Source organism: Megalops cyprinoides, chromosome 17 (genome assembly GCF_013368585.1).
Source record: "Megalops cyprinoides isolate fMegCyp1 chromosome 17, fMegCyp1.pri, whole genome shotgun sequence".
NCBI classification, from domain to species: domain Eukaryota; kingdom Metazoa; phylum Chordata; class Actinopteri; order Elopiformes; family Megalopidae; genus Megalops; species Megalops cyprinoides.
In genome coordinates, this window is record NC_050599.1 from 2,143,049 (window position 1) to 2,170,829 (window position 27,781).

The 27,781-nt window shown below is 41.7% G+C and overlaps 1 protein-coding gene across 3 annotated transcripts; it reads left to right on the top strand.

Moving 5' to 3' along the window:
• Positions 1-854: 854 nt before the first annotated feature.
• Positions 855-24,718, top strand: LOC118792713 (hepatocyte nuclear factor 3-beta-like). Of its 3 annotated transcripts, XM_036550619.1 has the most exons (3): positions 855-1,108; positions 1,860-2,982; positions 24,130-24,718. In XM_036550619.1, the coding sequence occupies exons 1-3, from the start codon at positions 1,040-1,042 to the stop codon at positions 24,213-24,215; spliced, it is 1,278 nt and encodes a 425-aa protein (XP_036406512.1). In that variant the 5' UTR covers positions 855-1,039; the 3' UTR covers positions 24,216-24,718. The 3 variants fall into 3 exon arrangements, 2 of the variants coding, with proteins under 2 accessions (XP_036406512.1, XP_036406513.1); XM_036550620.1 differs by lacking the exon at positions 24,130-24,718 and having other exon boundaries at positions 1,860-3,198; XR_005005613.1 differs by lacking the exons at positions 855-1,108; positions 1,860-2,982 and adding an exon at positions 4,709-5,221 and having other exon boundaries at positions 24,130-24,205.
• The last annotated feature ends 3,063 nt before the right edge of the window (positions 24,719-27,781 follow it).

Here is a 27,781-nt window from a genome sequence, read left to right on the forward strand (position 1 = left end):
ATAATGGTTATTTTGTTGTGATGAATAAACTAGTTATATTTACCATTATTCTTAACTAAATGGAATAACAATTTAATGCTCCCAGGTCTTCCCTAATCAACTGCAGACTGACAGGGTGAAATATATAATTTATCAACGCACGTACGTTGTAAGTAAAATCATGAGAACTGTAATTTAACATTATTTCATTATTTGTACATTAGATCTTGTCTTTGCATTGAAACATTACTTCAAGAACAACTAACGTGACAGCATTCATTCGTTGTTTTGAACATCATGTTTTGAACATGATGTTTTCCGGCTTATAAAATATTGATTCGTATCGGTTTGGTTTTGTATAAAATCTGTATAAATGGATCTAAAACGATCGCACATGCACATTCAATTATAAATAGGCCTACAGCTCAATTAGAAATATATTACAAAATTTATTTTTAGAAGGGGCAAAGAAAATAAATATATAGACACATTGTAAAAATGTGTATACTATGGCTACCCCTCGACGCAGATAAAACCTTTCAAAGTGTTTCGTGGAAAAAGATTCGTATCAGTAATCTGAAAAAAAGACAAACGGGGGAAATGCAAGTTAAAAAAAAAAACTTGGAACAACAGCTCTGAATTCCTTCTCTTTTTCTTGGGGAGAACAATAGGATTGACCCGTAATTGAATCTTTTGAATTTTTTTTGTTCTTTTTAGTAAGAGCAGGTGTACAATAGAGAGCCAAACCGAGGAGACTAGGTGTGAGCAGATTATTCAAATAGGGCATCGAAGCAGTAGGGATTGGAGGCTCGCTTGGCGCAGAGAGCTATATCACTGCATTAACGGACAGCAGCTAACGTCATTTCAACTCCTGCCATCGTCACAGGCTTTATAGCGACTGTGGGCACCGCGGACTGAAAGATACACAAACGCCAGTCCCTGACTGGAAAACAGATCAAAGACCTGGATGTCCCACAGCCCCATTTCTTCGGAGGGAAGTCTTCTCTAGCCCATTTTCCGCGGAGAAGTTTTTGAGAGAAATAAATTTGCAGCTTCCGCGATGCTGGGCGCAGTTAAAATGGAGGGACACGAACATTCAGACTGGAGCACCTATTACGCAGAGCCCGAGGTTGGTAGAGCTTATATATATATTTTCCGTCTATACAGCTCAATATTAGCCCTGAGATAATATTAACTTTGTGATCAAATATTGACTTGAGGCGCCTCCAAATCCTTCCCGATCTCTACGGCACTATCCTAACAAAGTTGGGGTAGGCATGTAGGCGAAACTTTTTTCTTCAACTGTTACTCATTCTGTATACTTATTAAATCCCAAATGAGCTTCCTCATCTCAGTTTGACATTTATGCACCTTTCGAGCGAAATGCTTCCCGACTCCATTTGTATTTATTTGCATTCACGTAGCTTTTTAGTTGTGATTCTTTGATTTTCGTGTGCATTTATATTCCAACGCGTTATTTTTACAGGAAATGATTGATTAATGAAGATAATTATTTCATCAGTTTGGAAGTCCTTTAAACGATATTTGTATTGAATAGCAAGAGCTACATTAATTATATATGCATATATATACATATTATGCAGCCTATTACTGCGTGTTCCCTCAAGGAGTTAAATTGTCTATAATATATTTACATAATATAAAATCGTATTGCAGTTATTGAGAATGGACTTGGGCTATTATTTTCTACTGCAATCATGACATTTCTTTTTTGACATTTTTTGTTCTGACATTTATTGATATTATTATTGAAGATTACATGTTTGAATAAATCACTGTATATATTATTAACATGCATATTAATGACGGAATAAACAGATATTCGACTGACCCATGACTCTTGCTTTCTGTCCTACCAGTGTTACACCTCTGTCGGGAATATGAACGCGGGACTCGGAATGAACTCCATGAACACCTACATGAGCATGTCAGGAATGAACACGGGCAACATGACCGCCAGCTCCATGAACATGTCCTACGTCAACACGGGCATGAGCCCGTCGATGGCGGGCATGTCTCCGGGGTCCGGGGCCATGAACGGCATGGGCGCGGGGATGGCGGGCATCGGCGCGGCCCTCAGCCCGAGCATCAGCCCCATGGCCGCGCAGCCCGCGTCTATAAACGGCCTGAGCTCCTACAGCAACATGAACGCCATGAGCCCCATGTACGGACAGTCGAATATTAGATCGAGGGATCCAAAAACGTACCGGAGAAGCTACACGCACGCCAAGCCCCCCTACTCCTACATCTCTCTCATCACCATGGCCATACAGCAGTCGACCAACAAGATGCTCACGCTGAGTGAGATCTACCAGTGGATCATGGACCTTTTCCCGTTCTACCGTCAGAACCAACAGCGCTGGCAGAACTCTATCCGCCACTCTTTGTCTTTCAATGACTGTTTCCTCAAAGTGCCAAGATCCCCGGACAAGCCGGGAAAAGGGTCTTTCTGGACCCTTCACCCGGACTCGGGGAACATGTTTGAAAACGGCTGCTATTTGCGGAGACAAAAGCGGTTTAAATGCGAGAGGCTGCTCAGCAAGGAGTCGAACAGGAAGACTTCCGAAGGCGGATCTAACAGCAGCTCGGAGAGCTGCAACGGAAACGAGTCGCCCCACTCTAATTCGTCCACAAAAGACCCCAAAAGGTCGGTTTCAGAGCACTCCCGGCAGGACCTGAGCCCCGAGCACTCGGCCTCGCCGACCTCGCAGGCGCACCACCTGATGTCACAGCACCATCCCGTCCTCGTGCACGAAGCCCACCTGAAGCCCGAGCACCACTTCTCCTTCAACCACCCTTTCTCCATCAACAACCTCATGTCCTCGGAGCAGCAGCACCACAAAATGGACCTTAAGACGTACGAACAGGTGATGCATTACTCCGGATACGGCTCTCCCATGACGGGAGCGCTGTCCATGGGGTCGATGGCGAGCAAAGCGGGCCTGGAATCCTCAATACCCGCTGACGCGTCGTACTACCAAGGTGTGTATTCCAGACCCATAATGAACTCTTCCTGAATATTCTGCAACGGAGGGACCTTTTCCGGGAATCTGTACATTTGTAAATGGATAATTTGTGCGCACTACAAAGTATTTTTGACGTTTCCAACTGATATAGTTGTCAAGGTTGTTAAGCATTTTTTGTAAAGGGGGTGTTGACATGTCCAAATCTCTGTTGTTTTCCTGCTCCATTTTTAATGAGGACCAAAATGGCTTAGTGTTGTAAAATAACCATGAAGTTACTGCGGTGATTCAATTTAAAGATCCAATTGGGGAGACAGAGGCTCTTCCAACGAGTAACTTATCGTTTGTGTATTCCCTATTTATGCCTTGTTATTGTGATATTCTTGTAGCTGAAAACAAGAACATAATGTATATTAAAGTGTTATTTCAATTGCTTAAGATCACGATCGTCTCGATTTCCTAATTTCACAATTTAAAGGCTATGCAAAAGATGGTAAGGTGAATTAAATTTTCTGATGTCTGATGGACATGTGGGAGCTAATTATAACGTGAAGTACATTATTATGAATAATAATACAACTGCAAATAATTATAACAAAATCTGTTTTCATTAGGTTTTTGACTAACAAGTGAATAATTAGTTGTAATATATTATTGTAATATATTTCGTCCATGTTGGCTATAGAGAACTGAAACTAGGTTTTGTATATGTACAGACTATAGGAAATTTACCAGTTGTTTTAATAATGATGACAAGGGTTGCAACGATTATTATTATTATTATTATTATTATTATTATTATTATTATTATTATTATTGTGATCATATTACTCGTATGGATAAAAGTAATTGTTATGATACCCCTTCCCAAAAAGATTAACGCCTACAATATGAGATTGTCTCTTCACCACTTGTAAAGGTCATTCCTTGCACTATAACAGTGTCGTGATTAAAAGCAGAGCAGGATTTCTCTCTTATTAAGAACACAGATTTATCTGCCGTCTCTCACTGTTGACCACTGTAGATTGACATTTGTGTCTCAGTACTATGCATTTCCTATATGTTGGGGTGTTGACATTTCATCAAATGATCCATACAGACAGGATCATTTTTCCAAGCCGTAATTCCTCCCATAATCCCCCCCCCTGTTCGTTACTCTTATACTGCTAACAAAATTAGCTAACGACATAATAACAGCAGAATCAACAACACTTTCAATGCGTCGTCTTTTCATACAGTAGCGTAGAAGGAACGACGTGATTGATACAAATTTAGTAAAAATATAGTCATTATTATTTTATTATGTGTTTGGTATAAATTCTAATAATTCTCTATACATTTTGTATCGTCTCTTTCAGCTCACGTTGGTACCATATATACTGTGTGTGTAAAAATGTCCAGAAAGCTAAGCCCTGGGTAGACACCTTTGTTGAAGCGCCTGTCTGTCACCTTCCTCCTCATGGAGGACACACAGGTTGTGGTCTACATTTCGTTTCACTTTCACACGAAAGCCCGCCGGGGTGTCGGGGAAAAAGATTTACCCATCTCTGGGAACGTGGAGGGCCAAAAAGAATTTCGAGACAGTTGCGTTTCGCAGCGAGCGGCCTTTGTCGGGGGGGGGGGGGGGGGGGGGGGGGGTACTTTTAGGCCTAAAGGGCCTCCCTTTCCACCCACCAGGAGGGATACGACACCTACAGATGTTGTGCATCTGTCCCGAACATGTCAAAACCGCGGGACATCAGGCTTATCAGACCCTGTTAAAAAGCATCGTTGTCATCCTCTCCCTCTCAGCAGGTGAGATCCAACCATTTCCTTTACCCGTTGGCACTCCGAGTCCGCTAAAACTACCGTTATATCCTCTTCGTTAGGAATTCCTGCAAACAGTGATCTGTGAATAAACAAACCACCGCAAACAACACAAAGACAACATCCACGTATAGACCTGTAGAACGGGTACCTGTAAAACCTAAACTCAGGTCTGGACTTCGAAACACGCCTCACTAAATTTACACAACCATCCATATTTCGTTCTCTTCATGCTAGCCACGATTCTTAGACGTGTTTTCTACAGCGCACTGATCGATGTCTTTGTAAAATAACAATTTAAAATCACAGTGAAATCTTTGCCCTGCTAAAGTCAACAGTGACACGGTCTGAGCTCAAATAAATGGCGTAATGACTTCAGCCGTCCGCAGAAGCTCGCCGGAGAATCTCTGCACGGCCTCTCTGCGCTTCCCAGAATACAGCACTAGCACCAGGTAGGAGAATCTGAAAAATCTATTTCCCTATCTTGTCGGCGATTCCTGTGTTTAGTTTTAATTTATTGCTGAATCCAGGTATCACAATTTGCGCTGGATTTTGTTCTTTACAGTGAATTAAAATCTAAAATGATTGAAACGCTTAACTGGAGAACAAAACGGAGAGAAATGTCAATGTCAATGTTGCCAAGTTTTCTATGGCAACAGGAAAGTTTTACATCCCATCGCGAGGGGATGAGGGATGCTAACTGATTGATAGCCCTGATGTTGCCAACAGAAGCGCCCTCGTTTTAGTTCATTCGGGACTTTCTTATCACAAACGGGTTACTGCCGAAACAATTACCTGCGTTTTGATGAGGCGGTTCTGAGGGAATATAGACTTTTCCCTGCAAGCCTCGAATGACTGTATCTTTTATCTTATCATACAGTTTCACATAGATTTTACTTACAGCCTCTGCAGTTAATCGCATGTACTCAGAATGCGTTTTTGCCTTCTTTTGTTCATATTTGACTTTACTTAATTTGATAATTAGCAGCACAACATAGCAGCGCAACGCATTTTTATTATAATTGATTTTGGTTCGAACAACGATTCTATTTCTCACCTGTGAAACTTACCCGTATGTTGACTCAAATGTTATTTCACTTAAAACAGTGGTTTTTCTGTTGTGTTGTTTTGTATCGCATACTAACAGATTTTTTTTTGGAAATTCCAGCTTCATCTTCCTTGTCTTCTTACATAACGGGAAAAATTGTAAATTCGCGTAATTGTTATCCTTTAATTGTTATCCTCTATCTCCATTATTTTACACAAATATCCATAAACGCGGTTTGACGTTATTATTATTATTATTATTATTATTATTATTATTATTATTGATACTACTACTAGTATGTGCTGTCACGTTCCCTTTCCGGAATCGTGTAAGGAGTTGACTTCTTTTACCTTCGGCAGACTACTTGGGGCGAATTTATTTCAGGTGGAAAATGGGATCAATGCGGAACATACGGAGAGGATAAATAATTAATTCTCTTTCCATTCGACTGGTAATGCAAGTCCTCGGATTTGTCAATTACTTGTCATTAAATGAGTGTATACCCACGTACTTCATTCCAGATATTTTGATAGGGGGATAACCTCAGACAAACCCACTCCAGTGCTGAATGAAATGGGACTGCCCTTTTGATATTTAGGTTCAAAGGCATTCGGCTTCTCAGCAATGCCGTGATAAGGACACGTCTGAGAGACCAGAAGAAACGACATCGGTGAATTCAGAGCTCGTTTTTCTATTCATATTAAATTTAAGCAGGCACTAATCTACTGGAGTGTGTATTCATTAATTCTTAATTATGCTTTGTTGAACCCTCTGAAAAAATTCCACAGCTGTATAAAAAACCTCCCGTAAATGCTTAAACGTTGTCTTTTTAAATATAAAATAATTCCATAAACGTGTATAGTTATTACATACAAACATTTAAAGTCTATCTGTCCTGTTATATCGGCTAATCTACCTGTATAAAAGTTTTAGGTGTCATTCAAGATTGAAGTGAATACACAATCGACACTTTCTCCGTTTCAAATTGACATGTAGGCTACGTCTGATCTGGAAAAAAGCAACCCCCCTCTCTTTCTCTCTCTCAAGCACACATACACACACACACACACACACACACACACACACACTTTCAAGTGTCACAACAGAGACAGGGGCCTTTTTCAGTGATTGTGGTATAATATCACATGCGGCCCTTGGGCCACTGTCGTTATAGCAACAAGATCAGCAGCCGTCTCAGAGTCAGTTTGTTGATCCTTTTAAGTTGGTAAACAATTTTAATTACATTTCTTACCGTTCGCAGTACTTTCTCATTTCTTGACAAATACAGGCTAAATTCTGTCTAAGAAATGATTATACGGAACTCCAATTATGGCAGACCAACAAAACCATTTGTCAATTTCAGCAAATAGATGACGGAAAAGTCCTCCAGCTTTTTCATCAAACCGTAGTAGGTTAAGCGAAAATTAATATAGATGAACTAGTCTCAAGGAGTTGCTTTTTGATCTATACCGAGTCTTTTTAGCTCGTAATTAGGGAGGGGGGACGACGTCTGAAAAGAAAACGGAAAGCTGACATGACTTAAATAAATGTCACGGTTTTCCACGGATATAATGCAGTGTTTTAGCCTTTATTCAATACCATTTTGATCCATAAGGCACAGATTTTATATGCATATAAATCTGACAAAGGCCGTTTCTGGAAAGACTTCAGATATTTATGGACCTACTGATGTTGGTTGTTGAGCCTGCAATATAGAGGTAATATATTGGTAGGAATAAATATCAAAACTGGGAGAAAGTAATCCGACTGATCTGAAAATTCAAATTTCCTGTTTTTCAGTTTGTGGGAATAATGCTGATCTTACAGTTCATATGTATATTTAAATATGTTAATGCTGTGTCATCATTTAGATGCCAGAATCTAAACAGTAGGCGTAGTCACGCACTTAATTTCAGATTCTGACCCAGTAATCCACGTTTTCCGTGAAGCTTCCAGCCTCTGGAACACCCAAGTAGAACGGTCTCCGGGGTGATCGCCAGAGATCAATCTTACAAGCTGTAATTCTGCGTTAGCCTATAGTTGGGGTGTGACGGTTCACACAATCCCGTTTTAACCCTTTTTTCAGTGGACGTGCTCTTAATCCTGTATTTTAGCAGGGTAAACTGCTATCTCATAATATATTAAAAGACAACAAAGTTAGAATTCAAAGCCCCCCTAAAGTTCTCGCCGAGGCATGATTTGGCAGGACGCGTAAGGCGTTTGATCCGTCAGAAAGCCGAACCACCATGTTTGACGAACTGGGGTTCTGGAGCTGTGAATTTAGAAGCTTCATTTTTTTCATTTAAGATCCGATATTTCTAACATAAAGGATATCCCTGAAGCCATTACAACATCGTATTTATTTAAGAAAGCAACTGGCTGTGGAAAAACAAATCTATTAACTGATGTAGTTTGGTTATTTTAAATAACTTAGGCTAAACCTTTGTAAAGGAAATTATGAAGAAAAACCCTGAAGGTGGAAAATTAGCCCATGACACAAAATCAAACGAAACAAATAACCAAGGAAGCAAAAAAAGGCTTTATTTACGACAGTAAACGACATTAGCTACATTCAGTGTAGCTAATGCAGTTTCAGTCAATGCAATGAAACACGCTTATTCGTAATGGTTGGTGCTATAGTTTAATACCTATTCGTTATACTCATATAAATGAGATAACTATGTCCAACAGTAGCCTATACTACTTGAGGAACATATGAAGCATAATGTACAAAAATGAAGATTAAGGGGACTACTCCATAACTACTCCAACTAATAATAGGCTCGTAAAACTGTTTTGCTTAATTTCGGCTAATGCATATCGCTCGCGAAATAATTCCCAGTTGAAATTACACTGTTATGGTGATACGAATAAATAATAAAAATAACAACCAATGAACATTTCAAAGTATTTTTATATGCCAATGTATTATTCAATTGAAGTTGCTGTCGTTGTGGAAAGTAATATGATTTAAACGTGAAGGTCAATCTCATTACTCACAGGCTCCACGGTGTTGCGGCCGAGGCGATTCATGTACAGCTGTATTCATTAATAGTCTGTAAACTGTCGAAGTTGCTCTGAATTTGCTAAACAAATTTTATGTAGTGAATAGAGGCACTGTTAGGAGTAATTTCAATTGGCCCAGACTGATCTATTTGTTGTAGAAACTATTTTCAGCATGACGGCTACTACTGAAAATAATAATCATTATCTTCAATATCACCATTATCATCCGACTCTCAAGAACGCAACGGTGAAGAAAAAAGTGCATCTGAATTATATTAAAACTGAATTTCAATTTCATACATTAATTTGAATCACCGTATGACATCCACGTATAGAAAGCCATCAAATCTGTTAGTACTGAATACCAAAACAAAACGACTGTTTTAGGTTTTAGGTGCTTGTCCTCTCAGAATTATAATATGATATAAAAGACGTTGTTTGACATTTCTGAGTTTATTTCATAAGAGATTTTGTGCACCTTAGGACAGAAATGAGAACAGTGTTAAATTGTTTTTTTTTTTTACCCCGTGGTAGATTGACTCATTTTATAACGCTGATGAATACATGTGCAAGTAGGCTTAGCCGTCATGCTCGTGCAGCTGAATGCCGCGTAGGATGACTCTCACTTCTCCGGAACAAGTTTTAAACCCTAACAAAGATTCTGTAGCAGTCGCAAGATATCAGACTGTATATACACAGATATTCAATTTATTGCAAGCAGATATCCATCTGTGTGTGGTTTAAAATTGTTGGACCAAAGGTTCCACCATTAGAACTCCTTGAATGCATGGTTTAAATGTAGATTAGAACTCTGAACCAAAGGTCTCCTGTCATAGTACTAGATTGCAGTGGAAATTCCAGCCAAAATGATAAAACTGGATTTTTGTAAAAATTTCAGCTTCATGGAGTCCAGCTGGGCTCAAATGAGGGACATTCCAGCCCAGTTTAGTGAGTTCTAAACCATGGTGTGAAGTCTGCTCATTTGGCTGCCTTTATTCTATTTTTTTTATTAACATTGTCATGATTAACACTCTCATGATGCCTACGAAGGGGTTGGGTCTGATTGAGCCTGTGTGTCTGCACCTCAGTTGCACACTGCAGTGAAAGTTGCAGCCCCATTAGAGGGGATGGTGTCTGTAACCTGATCTGATTAGGAGCTGATTGTGGACAGTGTGCAGGTTACTGGCGTGTTCTCCCTGTTGCTGATAAGGACCGTGGGGATTAGAGGGAGAGTGTACCACTCTGGGCTCCTCTCTCCTCTACACTCTCACCCTCTCTGTTAACTGTGGCTCCTTCTGTTTTATGACACCCGCAGTAATGTGTGGAGAGGGAGGATAACGTGTATGAAGCCTTGCTCAACAGCGTGACACTATTCTCCTCAGGGTTTCATGATGAATCTGTCCCAGCTTTAAAGGGTTAATGTCACTGTAGTTTGTAAACCTGTGTTTTGAGAACCAAACTGAATTTGAGCTTTTAAGAATAAATCACTGATCGGTTTGCAAAGTTTTTTGAAATTGAGAGAAACATTACAGAGAATCCTTTTCATACTATTTAACAGACCTGTGTGTAACATACACATACGCCTACTTAGTGTAACTGCAATGCACTTTTTTTGCATCACATTTGTAAATTTCTAAATCTCTCAGTGCCGCTGGGTGGGAGAATTTTGAAAAATTAATTTGAACGGAAATTCGTTTTCTTTCAATTGTTACGTAATGTTGCTGTTTATTGCAGCAACTGTTGAACTTGGCATATTGTGCAATAAATATAAAAGGTCATGGCTGCTGAAACACATAGCTGCGAGACCAGGGGAAAGCACTTGGAATGGAACAGGTTCGACTCGCTGTGATTCCACCTATCAGGGCCTTGGCAGAGGAAGCCAGGCTCAGACTGACCTCAATCAGATGCAATCACTTCAGCTGTGATGAGGACTGGTCCAAGCCTCTCTGCAGCCTGCAAGCCCTTGGAAAAACAGGGTACGCCTGTGAGTACCACACAGAGATGAAAAACAGGCTCGCTCTGCACATGCATGTAAGATCCTGCCTGACGTAGGAGTTCGCAGAAGCAGAACAGGCAGGGCTTTATGGAGCTTGGCTGCGGCAAAGCTGACAGTCAGTGGGGAGTTATTTTAAGCACGGCTGGGGAATCTTGATCATCTGAAAACTCTGAAACACGGACATGTTGTCTCTTGAGTGGAGATTTTGGAGGCTTTTCAAAGTTTCAATGTGGAGGAAAAAAAAAAGAAAAACCAAAAAGGGAAAAAAAAATTAAAAGAATAAACTGATTGAAAACACCAGCCTAAAAAGCAGCACTTTTTATTAGATTTTTGCAAACATGCAGACATTTGAACGCCCTTAAATTGAAGGTAAGGAAGCAGCAGGTCTGCACTCATGGAATGAATGATGCCCCATTTCTGGCCATTTCTTTCATTCTGTTGAACCTCTGCGCTTGTCACTGTATTGTCATGTAATGTTTTGACACTTTGCATGAAGGATGTCTTTCAGCTACCCCTAAAGAACAGATTTGGGGTCTTTATTTGTTTTGTAAAAGTAGGCCTCAGGTCATCTGTACAGCAGGGAAGGTTGTATAATGGGAAGAACAGAATAATTCATGCCATTAACCAGAATAATAGGTTATTTTATGCTTCCTCGTCCCACTGCATCCCCCTCATGTGTGTTTGTGGTACCTGCTTTACATGATAACCATGCCCTGTGAAGGAGCGGCCCTGCTTCCTGCTTCCTGCTTCCTGCTGTGAAAGGAAGCTGTCTCTGTCTGTGGAGCATCTTCTGCAGTATAGCAAAGGGAAAAAAAGCAAAGCCGTGAAATGGAAAAAAAGGGAAAAGGAGAAAGGGCCTGGAAGCCTCTCTGGCAGCGTGGTGTGAAATTCCTGCCTTTCACAGGCTGACAGGCAATGTATCAGCCTGCACTCCACAGCACACAATCCCAGCACAACGCTGGGTGTCAACAGTGCCCATCGGCTGCCCTGGGAGGCCAGGTGTCCAGGCCTGCACTGACCCCCAGAGAGAGAGAAGGGGAGAGACACCCCCCAGCCTTCATCTCCTTTTTATTATTTTTTCCTAATTTTCTTATTTTATGTCATTTTAAAACAATGTTGCTGAATATTTTTTTCTTCAATATCTCATTCAGTTGTAAACCATTAGTTTAATGGTTTCTCTTGTGTTATTATATTAATATTGTTGTTTCATAATACACGTTTGTCTCACCAATTAAGTGAATTCATATTGAAAGAGTTGAGAGAGGGTGACTAAAATGGCTTGAGGAAACTAGAGGATAACTCATTGTTTTTATTTTCCTGGGATTTAAGGATTAACCAGACCAACTGATCAATCAACCAATCAATCAATCAATCAATTGATCACATCTAGTTTATATATAATAAGCTATTACAATGTGCTTGAGTGGTTGATCCAAGTGTGATAATAAAAAGAAGATAATGACTGTTAAGAGTTAATATCATCTAGCTATGACCAGGGAATGCTATAGAAACTGTGTGTATTCTTGCATTCTTGTTTTTCATTGTAAATCATTAGCATTCAGTAATACATTTAGGATGAAGGTAAACTATGAATGAACAGGATTAATTGCTAAGGGGAAAAAAGGCCACATTTATTTGCCATGGATGTGATACCAGGTTCAGAACAGGCCATTTTATAATGCTTACCGTGGCCGTATTGTACAGCGCTGAGAAACATGGCCGTTTCGCAGACAGAGGTAGAGGTGATGGAATGATGGTGGTCTCTGGTGGACTGTGGTGAGGATCTGCAGCCCGAGACACCGAGGAGGCTGGATTACTGTCACACTCGGCCCCCAGTGGCATGGAGGCCACCGCACCAGATAACAAGTGTCATCAGCCAAGTGGCGGCCAAAATCGAGATTGCAGAAGTCGAAATATAGATTGAAGTATTACTGGAAATTAAAATGGAAAAGGGTGTGTGTGTGTGTGCACGTGTGCACGTGTGTGTGTGTGTGTTTGGGTGCTGTTTTAAGATGTGTGGCAGGACACTTATCTGAAAGCCCCCCCCCCCCCCCCGCTCATTTTCTGTGTGGAAATTGATTTGATGCGTCGCTGAGATGTAACTGTAAAACGCTGCAGACTGCAGAGTGTGTCAGTTCCGCCACAGTGAGTCTTACCCAGCCGAGACGCCGAGACGCCTCGCTCCCTGCCCTCTGATATCAGGAGGGAGGCTCTGAGGTTAGTGCTGAATGCCATTTAAAAGAGCACCTCCGGCTGATCTACGAAAAACACATTATAATCCACTTCGACCTTCGTATATTGCCTTTCCCTTGCTGTTACCTCACTGGTTATTGCCATTGACAGTATATTCTCTGATAAAAACAACAACATCAACAATAACTGGCTAAAATGAGTGTTTGAAAATGAGGGCAGAGAACGTGTTGGTCTGAATGTGACAAACAGCCAGACCAAGTGGCTGCACTTAACATGGCCATTACTGGCCTTACTCAACAGCTCCTCCATTGTACTGCATTGAGAGAGCCACCCTCAGTGACCTTTATAGGGCCCAGCTACTGTGGCACAGCTTGTGTTTTTATTGCTGTGTCTGCCTATTCTCTCTCTCCTCACACAAACACGGCATGCGTGATCCTGACATGTGAGCCAGCGCTCCCCACAGCCCATAAACCCCAGAGTCCACAGTTTCCCACACCGAGACGCGCCTGGTCTCAGTGGCTTTAGCAAATATCCATCTGTACCAATGCATGGTACACAGAGTTCAGTGGTGTACAATGTGAGATGCGTGTGTCAGTGTGGACATCGGCATCTGCTGTCCAGTAATATTGTTATCCCTCATGAAAGAAAAGACATGTCACTATATTTTATGCCAAAATATGAATTTTAACATGCAATAAAACTATTTCTTAATAAATGTAAAGCCATGCAACACACAATGCGTATAACCATATGCCGTATTATTACTGCTACTTCCAAAAGCATTTTCGTGCATCTGTCGTAGTGTTCCCTATTTACAGAAAATATTGTTGGTTTTTTGTTATTAATATCACAGCCCATCTGAGTGCACAGTTCATGAAAATGCATTTAGCATTGCCAGTCTTAATGACTGACACACGGCTTAGCCAACCACAAAGATGAATCATATGCCACCCCCACCAATGAGAGACCTGTATTCACTGCTGGGTACCCCAGTCAGATCAGAGCACCCCACACTTAACTGCATTTTTTCACAGTCAGTGTAATACCAACTGATTAACAGTTAACAAGGGAGGGGGTTAATTAAAAAGTGGACCCCCACCCCACACCTCCCTCTCCACTGAACAGCTCACACATTAAATTCCCCACACGCATGCTGTTGCTATTAATTTAGCTTTCATTAATGCAGACAGGCTACCCTTGAACAAAACGAATCCTCAATTTTAATCTCATACAAATGGCTGTGCCGTTTATCAAACGCATTCTGATGCTCGTTTTAACCTTCCTCTTAAAGCCGGTAAGGGCTTACGGGTGCGGCTGAATGGGTTGCGTTAAAGGCTATGAAAGCTGTACCCCCGGCTCACTCGCTGCGGTGCCGGTGGCGTTGCCTGCGTGGTTCACCGGCAACGATGGCAGAACGCTCAGTGTAATTTAATCTTCTGACAGATTAAGGAGAAGGGCCATTGTAAGAGCTACCCCCGAAGACTCCCTCCACCACCACACACTCACTCGCGGTGATTGGATCTACTTGTTTTCCTATTAACAAAAGAAAGACCCCCAGAAGAGATATTGAACTGACAACAAGGGCGCAAATCAGTCAGGGACTTAATGGCCTTTTCCATGTCAGGACACTCCTGCTTTCTGTCGCTGTACAAGCCTTTAACCACGTCCCCTTACCCCGGGAGTGCTCCCCGTCTCCAGTGACATGCAGTGACATAACGGCACAGAGGGACGCTCTGCAGATACGAGATGCATGAAGTTATGACACATTCTCTGAATTTACTCCAAAATGCATTGTACAATAAATGTATAAATGAAAATACATAATTAAAAAGTGATAGATTAAAAATTATACAGGTGTCAAAAATGTATTTTTAACATATCAAATATATGCTGTAACATATTTGCTCTCATTTTTTAATCAATAGTTACACATGTATTTTCTATGTGGGGGTTACTGGGTATTTTTGAGACATGACATTTTACAGTGAGAACAGTCAGGAGATGGTTAACCATGTTCAAAACGCACAATGAGGACAGCCCTGGGTTTAACTTTTACTCTGAGTTCGTTCATTCTAGAAACTGTTTTCTGATGTATATATTAATGCAAATCATTGACTGGGATCCTCTTAGTAAAATTCAAACTATCGCCATTTAGCACTGACATGGCTGGCCACAAATGATGGACAGATTGTAATTTATGTAATAATTGTAAACGTGGCGTTAGCTCACCTTATATTGTTATGAAAGGGTCATGATTTGAAAATGCTATTTTTTTGGTATGTAATGTGGTCTGTGGCAAATGCTTGAAGGTGTCACTAAATTATACCCCGGTATATGTGTTTGTGTTGTACAATGGTATTTGTGATTGTGTTGTACAGTGGTATTTGTGGTTGTAAGTTGTAGTTGCAAGTTGTGGAACAAAATAATTATTTTTAACAATCAAAATGAACTCTGAAAATTGTGTGTGCATGTCCATGGGTGTCTGTGTTTGTGAAAGAGGTATTCGAAGGATTCCAATTTTAAAAATTATGAAAAATATGACAGTGGAAGAGACAGCCAGGGAATTATTGTGCTTTACGCCTTTGTTCACATATTAGGATTCTTGAAGATCTTACTCTGTGTCAAAATTTCAGGACTCAACCATTTTGGAAAGATATGGTATAGCCCACAAATCACTGATGCTGCCTATATGGCTATGGTTATGCAACATAGAAAATAGATACATATATTCCACAAACCAAATATAGATACAGTATTTAATAATATTACCTTCGTTTAAAGTAGAAGAGTTACAGGGTGTAAAAGTAGACAATGAACCTGAAAAAGGATGAAAAAAAAATAAATCTGACTCAGAAAAGATATACATGGAGATAACAAACACACAACAGGTGCTAAATCATTATTAGGCTACAAGCACATGCAATCAGTGGCTAAATCTTTTTTGATCAAAAGCTTAAAGTCAGCTGGTGGTATTATACAGTCAAGATGGATGTTGTTTTGTGCTTCCATGCAGCTAAATGCTTTCTCATCAAAGACAGTACAGGTGTGTACAATTCTGCACAGACCCAAATCCTGGGACCTCAAATCATAGGTTTTGGGTGGTTGCCAATAACTCCGTATGCTGCTACCCGGCCATTTCTGACAGCACAAAATTTCAGGTGTTACACCAAGGTAGAATTTCAGGGTGCACCTGCTGAATTTCTCCTAAAATCATAGCATCCTCGAAGGGGCTAAATCAGAGCTAAAAGCATGTTGTGCGTGCCAGCCTCTAGGCATGGTGTAAAAACACATGACCTCCTGTTGGTATTTTGCCTCAGACACTCACACAGCAAAGCCACCAGCAGTTACTTGTTAAAAGTGCAGCTGACAGGATCAATAGTTCTCAACAGGACTGCAAACTAGTGTTAGCATTTGTCATTTAAAAAGACTAAGAAAGCCAAACCTACCCCTTCTTACAATGTATACTCAAGCGGTGCCATTTGCCGTTCGGCAGTTTTGCCTACTTTGCACACGCTGTATTCCATTTATATAAAATAACAGCATATTTGGTACAACAACACTTTTGAAATGATTCAGGGTATTCACATACCCTAACATTTGCTGGATATACTTGAGTTTCAGTTCTTCCTCAAAGTAAAGCTGACTGAACAATGTATATTTCTTGTGTGTTTGTGCACTAGATCTTACCTTTGATTTTGCAAAATGTGCAAAGCTGAAAAACAGGAAAAATACATTAAATATTAAACAAATTAAATAGATTAGATTAAACTTGTTTCTGTTTTTGTTTTTTTAAGTGATCTCCACTCTGTGTAAGGATTTCACTGATCACACAGTGACAGCATGTGAAAATGGAACTTTAATTTGGACAGCCATTTTTGGCAGCATAGCATGCATTTTGTGAGTGACATACTGATTGGGCTCTTGGACAATTTAAAGGTGGCTACAGGATGTGGAAACAGCACATCCTAGTGATATGTAACAGTTAGTATTATTTATGGCACGGTGCTGCTCTTGTGACCAAATACATGATTTGTAATGCAGGAAATTTTCCTGTGTGTATAAAATAGTGAATGTTTGTGGCTTTTGCACTGGCAGGCATGGGGTGAGGGACAGTTTGTGTGTGGTTGTGCTAGACTGTGTGTGGGGTTGTTATAATCACTCCGAACCGTTTTACTGAACATGTGGTGATAAAGGTAGGCTCGTCCCGGGATTAGAGGGATTAATTCTGCATCCTGACACAAACTCTGCGATCCTTTTGACGGCTCGGAGCCCGGGCAGAAATGCCAGTTCTCCTGGGAACAGGGGGAGATGGCCGTCTCTTCTCCGGACTGTTTGCTTACTGGCCCTGAGAGCGATCTCCTCGCACAGAATAAAATGCAGGGACACAGACAATGTAGAGGCCAGAGAATGGGGGGGGGGGGGGGGGCAGGGAGGATGGGAGACGGGGAATGAACAGTTTGGGGTGTTTGCTCAGCAGAAGGGGAGCCACAATGGTGGCCCCATGACTTTCCCATACATCAGAGTCTTAGGGTCCCTTTGTTGTGGGGGGTCTCTCTCTCTCTCTCTCTCTCTCTCTCTCTCTCTCCTTTTCTCTCTCTCTTTCTCTCTCTCCTTCTCTCCAGTCAGCAGAAAGAGCCACAGATGCCCCGGTGTTTTTAATTCCCATTGTACACACGACTGTATGGTCACTCACACACCTCCATGCCACTCCTGCTTTTTTTTGACCTTCAGATGAATCACTGTACTGTGTGTGTGTGTGTGTGTGTGTGTGTGTGTGTGTGTGTGTGTGCGTGCGTGCATACGTGTGTGTGTGTGTGTGTGTGTGTGTGTGTGTGTGTGTGTGTGTGTGTGTGTGCGCGTGCGTGCATGCGTGTGTGTGTGTGTGTGTGTGTGTGTGTGTGTATGCGTGCACTCACACCCCATGTTTCCATGTTTCCAGTGGAGAGCCATTCTTATTGGACTGGTCACGGCTGGGGGTTGAGGGAGGTCCACGACCCCAGAAGTCATCTTAAGACACCACAACTACAGCTCGGGACCCAGTGAAAACACCCTGCTATGTTACCTTCAGCGCAGACAAGCTGCACAAAACATGTCCATAAAAGTGTTTATAAATATCATAAAAGAGCATTGGGTTACGTTTTCCCTCTTCGTTTTGTCTTATTGAAGTGGTTTAAATAACCTAAATGAAATTCACTTACTACACTAACACTGAGGCAAAATGCCTTTGAATAATTTGATGAAATCACACGGGAAGGATAATTGTTTTGTTTTTACTCACTGAATACGAGGTGAAATGGGGAGAAAAGACAGATTAAACTTTTCCTCGATAGCCATTTCCGAGTGTATGTAAAATAAACACCAACGGCCATATTCACAGCTGTGCACACTGTAGAGTACAGTATGTATGCTAAGTTTATGATGGATTATGAAAGGTGAACACTCACCCTCCCACATACACGTACAGCTTCCCACACATGAGCTGCCCCTCGGAACAGATCATCACCCTGTCAACCCCCCCCCCCCCCCTTTTCTCTCTGTGCTCTTAGCAAACCCTCTCTGTTGGCTGTTATATAGTATAACATTAAGAATCGTTGAAGGTTCGAGCAAACAGGAAGCAATATGGATGACAAAAACCCAAAGAGCCTGTCGTGAGCTAGCGCTGCCGGTGTGCGCTGGATGTGGTTAGGTTTGTGGGCGCTTTTGCGCACTGTTATAGCTGTAAGTGCTTTGTCTTGGGGAACCCTGCGGCCTCTGACACTCACACTCAGCTTCCCTGACTCATCCAGAGAGCCAACAGCCGTTTATTGTCATAGAAGGGTCTGATAAGAAACTGCATAAAACACAGTGACAGACTGATTAGCTGAGGGAAAATGTCTGGCATAGCAGCCTTATCATGGGAAATGTGCTGAAGCTGAACTTCTCAGCATAGTGTTTTCTATGAAAAATAATGATTCTCAACATGAATACCCAGTAATGGGGCTGTGAACTGTAATTAACTTGGCAACACAATGTGCAACTTTAAAATATTAAATTGTGATTTTAAAGTGTGTTTTAATGACTTTAGCTTTGCAGTTTATTATTATTATTAGTGGTCACGATTCAACCCAACAGCTCTGTCTGTATCTTGGCTGGCTGTAGATGTAATGAAATGTAATTCTGTTCCCCACTCAGCTGAGGCTTAATTTTTCAATAAATTCATGGACAGCAAGCATGTTGGATAAAGATAACATCCTCACAAAAAAGTTCCCAACCAAGTCATTTGAACTGAAGCCATAAATACATTCTTTCATCTGAATGGTGGAAAATTTGATTGTGAAAATGTGCATTTCATTTAATTGAATTCCAGCATCAGCTGTGATTAATTACTGACTATCCGCTGGATTCTAACTTCATTTAAAAAGAGATGCTTTCATTGCTGAAATTACATTGTGTCAAAGGCAATGTTGCAAGATGCCTGGTGTGTTTCAAGCTAATTAATTCACCTGTCAGTAATTATGTTAATTAATTACAGCTGCAGTAAAGTACTTAGCATTGCTAGGTGAGGTGAGCTATGCCTATGTGAGGGCCTTTCGTTTTCAGTTGTGATGTGCTGATAGCAGTGGCTCTGAGACTTGTTTTTATTGTTCTCTAGTGAGGAAAAAGTTCTGTTGATATTGATCTTTTTACTTTGATATCTCCATAGTACAGCTCCAAGCAACACTATCCAGCATTTTTTACTCTCTCTGATCATTGAAGCTCTCTTTTATTTATTTGAAAGCCTATTGTTTTGTGGGTAGAGGGAGCATGATCTGGGTTTACAAGTGACTCAAAGGGAGAAATTAAAACCACTTTTGAGCAGTGAGGGGAATTTCTATTTGCTCTAACTTCCATGCTTGGAGAGCTTGCAGTGCTAGCTACAATTACAATTACAATTTTTGGATGTAGCTGTAGATAGCCTGTGGTCTCTTGATAAAATATTCTTGTAATTTTCATATTACTTGTTGGGGCACATGAACCACTGATGGCTATCTTTAATCTGATGTCAAAGAATTTAGTAACTGCTATCAGGCACCATTTAAACATGATTTTAAAAGTGATGTCATTTACTGAAGGCCAGAGGAATTGCAACAGAACAGGGATATAGGGTGTCTGCAATGTACCTGGAGAGAAAAGATGCCATCCTCAGCAGTGCACTTTACTGAAACTCCTTCTCTGAACCTATTCTAAAGGAGTCTGTTCTAGCGCTCAGGCAGGAACAGAGTCCAAGTTTTTACTTTTTACTTCATTGGTTGGCATCTTTAATACATTCCTTTAATACATGGCAGATGTGTTGTATGTTTGAGTTAATATATAATGATGAAAATCACCAAATGATGGAAATATTTACTCACAGTGTCATTTATCATTGTGCATAAAAGATTTGTCCTACTTGATAGTCAACCATTATATGGAGACTTTTAATTTGAATTAAGTTCCTTCCTTGTTTGTGCTGAGGGCTGAGAGTCCTATCCCTGCCTCTCACAATGAAACTCATGAAATGACCCTGTTGTTGGCACTGAGAAATATTCTATTTATCAATGAACTTTTTAAAACTTCTGTTGACTTTGCCGTGGCTAAAAGCCTTGAAGTGTTTCACAAGTGCTTTGAGGATTTAATGACATTTTCCTCACAAAAGCAAATTCTGTGAAACGGCACTCAATTATCTGGCCACACACTTGGTGTACTTCATTTAATTTATTTCAAGTGTGCTGTGATGGAGCAGATGTGTAAATGGGTTCAAACAGTTTCAAATGGTTAAAGCTGTACAACACCTATTCGGCAGCAAATCGTAATTACAATGAGTGATGTTCATTTAACGTAGCTATTCTGAAGGGTAATACACAGGAGAAAACATTGCGTCCAATTTCGTAATGCATTTTACGCAACTTTCAAAAGGACTCGACCCTTCAATGCTCTAAAGTTGACACGTCTTTCTTTAGTTCTTCAAAGGGCGTGCCTGTATAAAGAGGCTGAAGTTGATGTATGATCATAGTTTATACTAATGCTGCCCTCACAGATTGATTATGAAATGAAAATACCTTTTGGGATCGGAGCATTGTATAATAGAAGCAGAGATTGATTTGTGTCATTTGAAAGGGAATTACGACAAGGCCTTTCAAGAGCTGCCAAGGTGCTCCTTGCATAGATTCTGAACTTGTGCTCATTCAGTGTGGCAGTAATACCAGGCTAACCGTGGACTGATTCACTGAATGTAATACGTGTTGTTGATGCATTGTTATTCTGTCCTCTACCTTACATTTTTACATACCTTTCATATTTAAACTTGTACGTATGCTTTGAACAGTTGCACTATGAGGCCTGCATTACCGCGCTTAACACATTCTCACCAAGAGTCAGTTTCCATGACAGGATCAAACCTCCTAAATGCCACAGCACCTTGTGTGGTTTCAGGATTTTTAATTGAATATGTCAGTAGGTGCCTCTCAATGGGATTTGGGGCTTCAAGTATTTCAGTAATTAGTAAGGACCTCAGAGAGTCATGCATGGATCTGGAATAGACTGGAGCAGTCTTTCACCACAAACAGAGATGGTTACTTCACAGGGTCAGAAACAGGCCTGCCTCTAGCCTCACCAAGAGCAGGTAGGTTGAGGGTACATGATTAGCGCTCATTTGATTTGATAAAAAAAAAAAAAAAAACGAATGGAAAAGCACCTGGAAGCCGCACTGATTGTGTTGGACCTGCTCCAGCTCTGTGGACGATATTCACAGCCAGTGACCTCCCTGTGACACCAGCTAGGTATGCTGACAATGTTTAAGGAGTGATCCATCTTTTGCGTTTTTTTCCCCCTAAAACAGGGACCTTTCTCTGAACCATATAGTCATTATTGGCCTCTTTTTCACTGTTGTTGAAATGGATTTACTCAACCTGTCAGGTCCACTGTCACTCAGGTGTAGCGTAGCCCTTCGTAACGCGAGTGGTGTTATTTATCGGAAACATTTCATTGTGTATGGTGCTTTCTTGTTCTCTCTGAGGTTCCAGTTTCCAAAGCTTTCATTAAGCACTGTTAGCAGGATACTGTTCATAGAATTATGTTTACAAATACATTTTCAGATTATTAAAATTAATTTTAAAGGCATGGAATGTAGTTTAGGAGCACAACAGAGCTGCTTCTATCTGGCAGCATTGTGTGTTAAAAACGATGGCAACCAACTGGAAGAAACCGCATATCAGACCCACATCTCAGCTGTCTCAGACCAGACCAGACAGTTATGACAATTATGCAGCAGCCTATTGGATGAACTGAAATGTGATGTCACTGCATGCCGGTAAAACAAAACTTTTTTGAAAGCACTCCAGGTTCATGCAGAGTAGAGCATCAGGTTGTGAAGCTTATGAAAATGACGTTATTGCCTTTGTGTTGGAAACAGTTTCTTTTTGGATTGGTGAGTAACCGAGTGAGAGGGGACCTACACGGGGAGATATGAGTCCATTTACTGCCTCAAACCGTGCCTTTATAGCAAAGACAGTAGCTATGTGTAAAATCCAGGTTCCGTTTGATAGGAGACTAGCTCTCTCGTAAAGATATCTTTGTCTGTCTCATAAACCAGATCAGGTGGGTGCCACCTTCTCTGAGTCAACAGCGCAACAACGATTCACCGTAATGTTTTTTAAAAGTCAGATACACCTACTCGTAAACGTCCAATCAACCTGTTCTCATAAACACAATTACATCAACGCACTCCCACCAGCGAGTCCTGTGGCTTTATCTGAGTTACTTTAGTTATGCTGACTTGCAATGTTTACCTTTGTGGAATGAAATACATCCCCTACTCCAACACAGAAACCGTGAGGCAACCCTCTCCAGAATGCACTTTGCCCTTAGTTTCCATTACAAAACTGTGTTGGAAATGGAAAAAAATTGAAATCCCCCTGAAATTTCCCGCTCTAAGCTGAGAATGAAGCACGTTGCTGTTAGACTGAACAGAGGTCACATTTGTTCTATGTGCTAAAAACATGATTTACTACAGCTGTTAAATGTAATGCATGGTTTTGCCTCCGTGTTGTATGATATGTGTTATCGGTCACTGTGTTAATCACTTTGGAGTTCACAGCATGGGTAAAAACATGCTTTGTACCCTTTCAAGGTCCCAGCAGCAATTAGGCCACATCTTTATCGTATAAAACATCTTAATCTTATCATTGAGCATGTTAACTACAATTAAGCCCATTTCTCTTACCCCCTGTCCTCTAATATGCCCTCTGTTTATCTCGGGCTTCTCCGGGACATCTGGGCACAAGCCTCACAGAGCACTCTGTAAATGATTGACCCTCCGCTCCCCTCCACCACCGTCCTCCTCTCCTCTCCTCTCCTCTCCTTCCCTCTGTTTTGAAAGCGCTGTTTATTCAGGAGAGTTTTGTCATATTTGAACCTGCGAGCTGTCGAAGTCCTACAACACCTATCGCTCTCCCCTCTGCTGGGCGGACAAAGCCGTCTTTTGACAAAACACCGGCAAGTTCAGGCAAACGACAGTTACTTTAGTGCCCTGCGCACACATACACACACACACACACACACACACACACACACACACACACACACACACACACACACACACACACACACACACACACACACACACACACACACACACACACACACAACACAGGAATGAGGTTGTTCAGACTCAGTTTGTTCATGACAAAGTGGGTTGCTCTGAAATCTCTGTTTTATTCAGAGAGCTTTGACAACAGTTCAATGAGACTTCATTCACATTCTCATTGTAAAATTTTGTGGTGTTTATTTCACAGAACTCATTCACATTCTTTTCCAGGAGAGGAAACTGATGAAGGGCCTCTTTTAATTACCCAAAGCTGAGTGCAATGAGACTAGAACATGAATGAAACACTGTTTAGCTATGTTTCTCCCCAACTCTACAGAATGAAGTACTGTTTTTTTTATTTTATATGATAAATATCGTCACAGCTAACTGATATCTGTTGAGTCCATACCGTGAGGAATATGTCTCAGTGTTAGATTGATTGTTGATATCACAGGGTTGTGTCCTTGCTGGTGGGCTGCTGCATTGGCAGAGACAGGTGCCATACTCTGACTGACTTCCCTTCCGTTTCCTGTAGATTTACCTGCTGTCCCTGCGCCAATGGGGTGGACAGAAGACACCTGTGTTACTCAGATCCTTGGAGCAACAAACACCGCTTACTGATGAAAGCTAAGATGAAAGCTGCTAATATTGCCATATCTGTATTAAAGGAGCTACGTTAAAGGAAATCTTACCAGTGCCTGACCTTATTATCATAAGTTGTACATTGAATTGAAGCTTTAAAGTTCTCTGTAAAAAGACAATAACAAAAAATGTAAAAGGAAAAGGCAATTTGAAAAATCAATGGAAAATGTTTGATTGGATGTACCAAAGAGATACCAAGTGGAAAAAGTCTGTGAAAAACAGTTGCCCAACCTCTTTTCCTGGTTTTATGTTTTTCTGAGAAATGTTTGAGGTGCCACTTGAGCAGATTGCAAAATTGCTGAACAGGGTTATCGATAAGAGAGAAATGTTTCCCAAATCACATTACACAGAAAGATGCTCGGTGAAACTAGTGGGAATATTGCTGCAGTTCACCTGTGCCTGGGTTTTTGACAGCGCTCAACCTGAGGGCGAATATGAAATATCAGATGGCTTGTCAGCGGCGCTGAAGGAGACAAAGAGGAAAGAAGCCATTAATCATTAACTGTACTAAAAGCCTGGCCTTTTGTATTCTCATGGTGCCTGGTGCCTGTTCTGTGGGGCTGGCGTGTGACACGTTGGGGGGGGTTGGTGGGGGGGGGCGGTGAGCAAACACAGGTGCAGCAGAGTTGGCGCGGCTGCCAGGGGCAACCGCAAACACCGGCCACAACGCACGCCGAAACCAGCCGCGCTGTTTGCCTGCACTTCCTGGAGACCCCTCCCCTCGGGCCCCCCGGCCTACCCCCCCCCCCCGACACCAGCGTTCACAGAATAACACCAAACGGAAAACTCTGTCTGTCTGTCTGTCTATCTATCTGTCTGTTTGTCTGCTGTCAGTCCGGCAGTCAGTCAGCCTGTCTCTGTCTGTCTATCTGTATACTCTAGATGAGAGTATCTGCTTGATGTCGACTTTTAAAAGTTAAATGTACTTTTCTTGTACGCCACTCTGGATAAGGGTGTCTGCTGAGTGACAAAATGTAAATGTATGTGTGCGTGAGTGCGTGTGTGTGTGTGTGTTGTGAGTGCGTGTGTGCGTGCGCATGTGTGTATGTGAGTGCGCGTGTTTGTGTGCATGCGTGTGTTAAGCCATTTGATGGCCTAATGCACTGATCCTCAGTCCTGCTCCTGGGGCCCCCCTGCTCCACACGTTTCCCATCTTTCCCTGCTTTACCTACCTGCTGAACTTATCAGTGGCACTTGTCATTAGCTGAGCGCACCTGATTTAGCATGTTAATCACACTAATTTCAATCAGGTGTGTTTGGAGCAAGGATAGATAGAAGATGCGCAGGACAGGGGGCTCCAGGAGCAGGACTGAGAAACACTTGCCTTCCTCCTGACAGGACGGGTCAAAACACAACCACATCACTGACACAAATCAATACGTTAATACATAACCACCGTCTGCAAATATCTGGAATAATGAATTGTTTCCCAAAGTGACAAACCCAGAGAAAAAGGAAATAAATACGTGCCCCTCCACCCGCCCTGCGAGCGTGAGCAAACCTTTTTTTAATTCTCTGCTCGGCACACGTCGGGTCTGCTGTCTATTATTGCTCAAATATTTGTATATGTGCACTTTGTCCTTCCACATTCATATTGCCTACAATCACAGAACGGCAGTAAAAGGCAGCATTATCAGGGAAAAGGAAGATAAAGGTGTTTTAAGCAAACAGCCAAAATTGAAGGGAAAGGGAAATGAAGTAGGGTAATACAGAGGAGGAGGATATGAGATGGAGGCGTAAAGTTTCCCTCAGAGTTCACGGAGTGTGGCGGTGCGATGCTCTTTCTCTCCCTCAGAGAGGTGCACGGCGGCGTAAGGTGCACCCGGTCCAGCACGGAGAATCAGCCAGATGCAGGCAGTCTCCCAACAATCCCATCAGCCTTTGCAGGGCAGAGTGCTGAACGTTGTGTTTCTGCTGTACAGGGGAAAAGTGTTTTCTTTGCCTATTTTCATAGGCTGTTTTTGTTCCACTCTATTCTTCTTTGGGTTACCCAGTGAATGTGTGGGATTTTTTTTCATGGGCTCATACAAACAATGTACATTCCTGGAAAGCTAACAATGATGTCTTTTGAATTAGTTAAAAAATTATGGAAAAAAGCATACCTTGCAGTTAAATAATCAAACGTAGCTACCATCAATGATTAGAGCTCTTTGGTGCCTATTAACAGAAAAGGTGCATACAATGCTAATGTTACAGTCATATTACTATGGATAAAAGAGTGTACGCTAGTAACCAAAGTCGTCACGGTACTTCCATGGCAACAGCATTATCCACAGCGGTGTATTCAAAAAAGGCATTTTCTGCCTTAATTCCGCCGTTTAACGCTTAATAACGTCCCTGTGAAGATAAGAAGCTGGAATCCATTGTTCTGCACGTGCTTAAAAGCCTCTGAAAGATCAACCTCAGTGTTAAAGCCCATGCCTTAAGCGCTTTCAGTGTTTAACACGGCTCCAAATCCCGGGTTTTGAGTGGCGGCGCTGTACTGTATTGACATGATTGGAATAAAGCCTCGGGCCGATCATCACCTCATAGGGAGGGGCCTGGAAGCTACAGCGCTGTTGCTCCTTCATTGTGCTCCTGCAGAAAGACTGTCTGTACTATTGTAGAGGGACACACACCAATCAAAGCGGGTTTCCAGTAATGCGGTAAAAGAGCATCAAGGCCCATTGAAAGCGGCCGCGCTCTAAAAGGCTGTTTGAAGTTGGAGGGTTACAATGCTAAACCTGAACAGAGAACAGAGCTCTCTGAGCTGCGATGGGCCGCGCTAAGCCCGGCCACTTATCATGCTTAAACCTACAATTAACTGATTTCTAGGATCTGCGGAGGACCAGATCCTGACTCTATGAAAGCTGGCTCATCCGCTATTCCTCTTTTGAATGAGCTGTTACATAGTGGGGATTATTCAAGCAGGGGGGTTTACTGCTGAGGGCCCAGACTGATCAATGAAACAAGTGAAAATACAGAAACTATGTGGTTTTGCTTTGCCCATTTTGCAGCTGGGATTGGCCACAGAGGTAGGATTCAATGATGACTTGCTCAAGGTACCAGGACAAGCGTCTCAATTTTAAAAAACGTCTTTTCTTCACAAATGTAAGAGTAATGTGCGAAAATAAAGTCATGCTGCCCTGTAAGCATTTCGCCTGTAGTCGTTCTGAAACACCATTGACGTTCTAGAGACTGAGACCCAGATTTTACAAAATCATCATCTTGGTGATGGAGATGCCCTTAAGGGATGCCTGTGGAGGAGATAAAACCATGTTGAGTGGGAGGGAAAATGAGACTCAGAGTGAAGCTGGAACATCATTATATAAACGGCGCACACTAGCCACAAGAACCTGAGTGCAATTACACAGCTCGGCTGCGCTGTTGGCATTCAATAACAGAAAGGACGGGCCCTCCAGTGTCCAGTGTTTTATGTGTTTGCTGAGTGTTTGCCCCCCTCCCTGCCTCTCGCCCCTTTTCATAACGTCCCACAAAGGGTCATGACCACGCTACTTCGAGGGGAGGGGTGGGTGATTAATCATTACCCTGGACTGAGTGGTCTA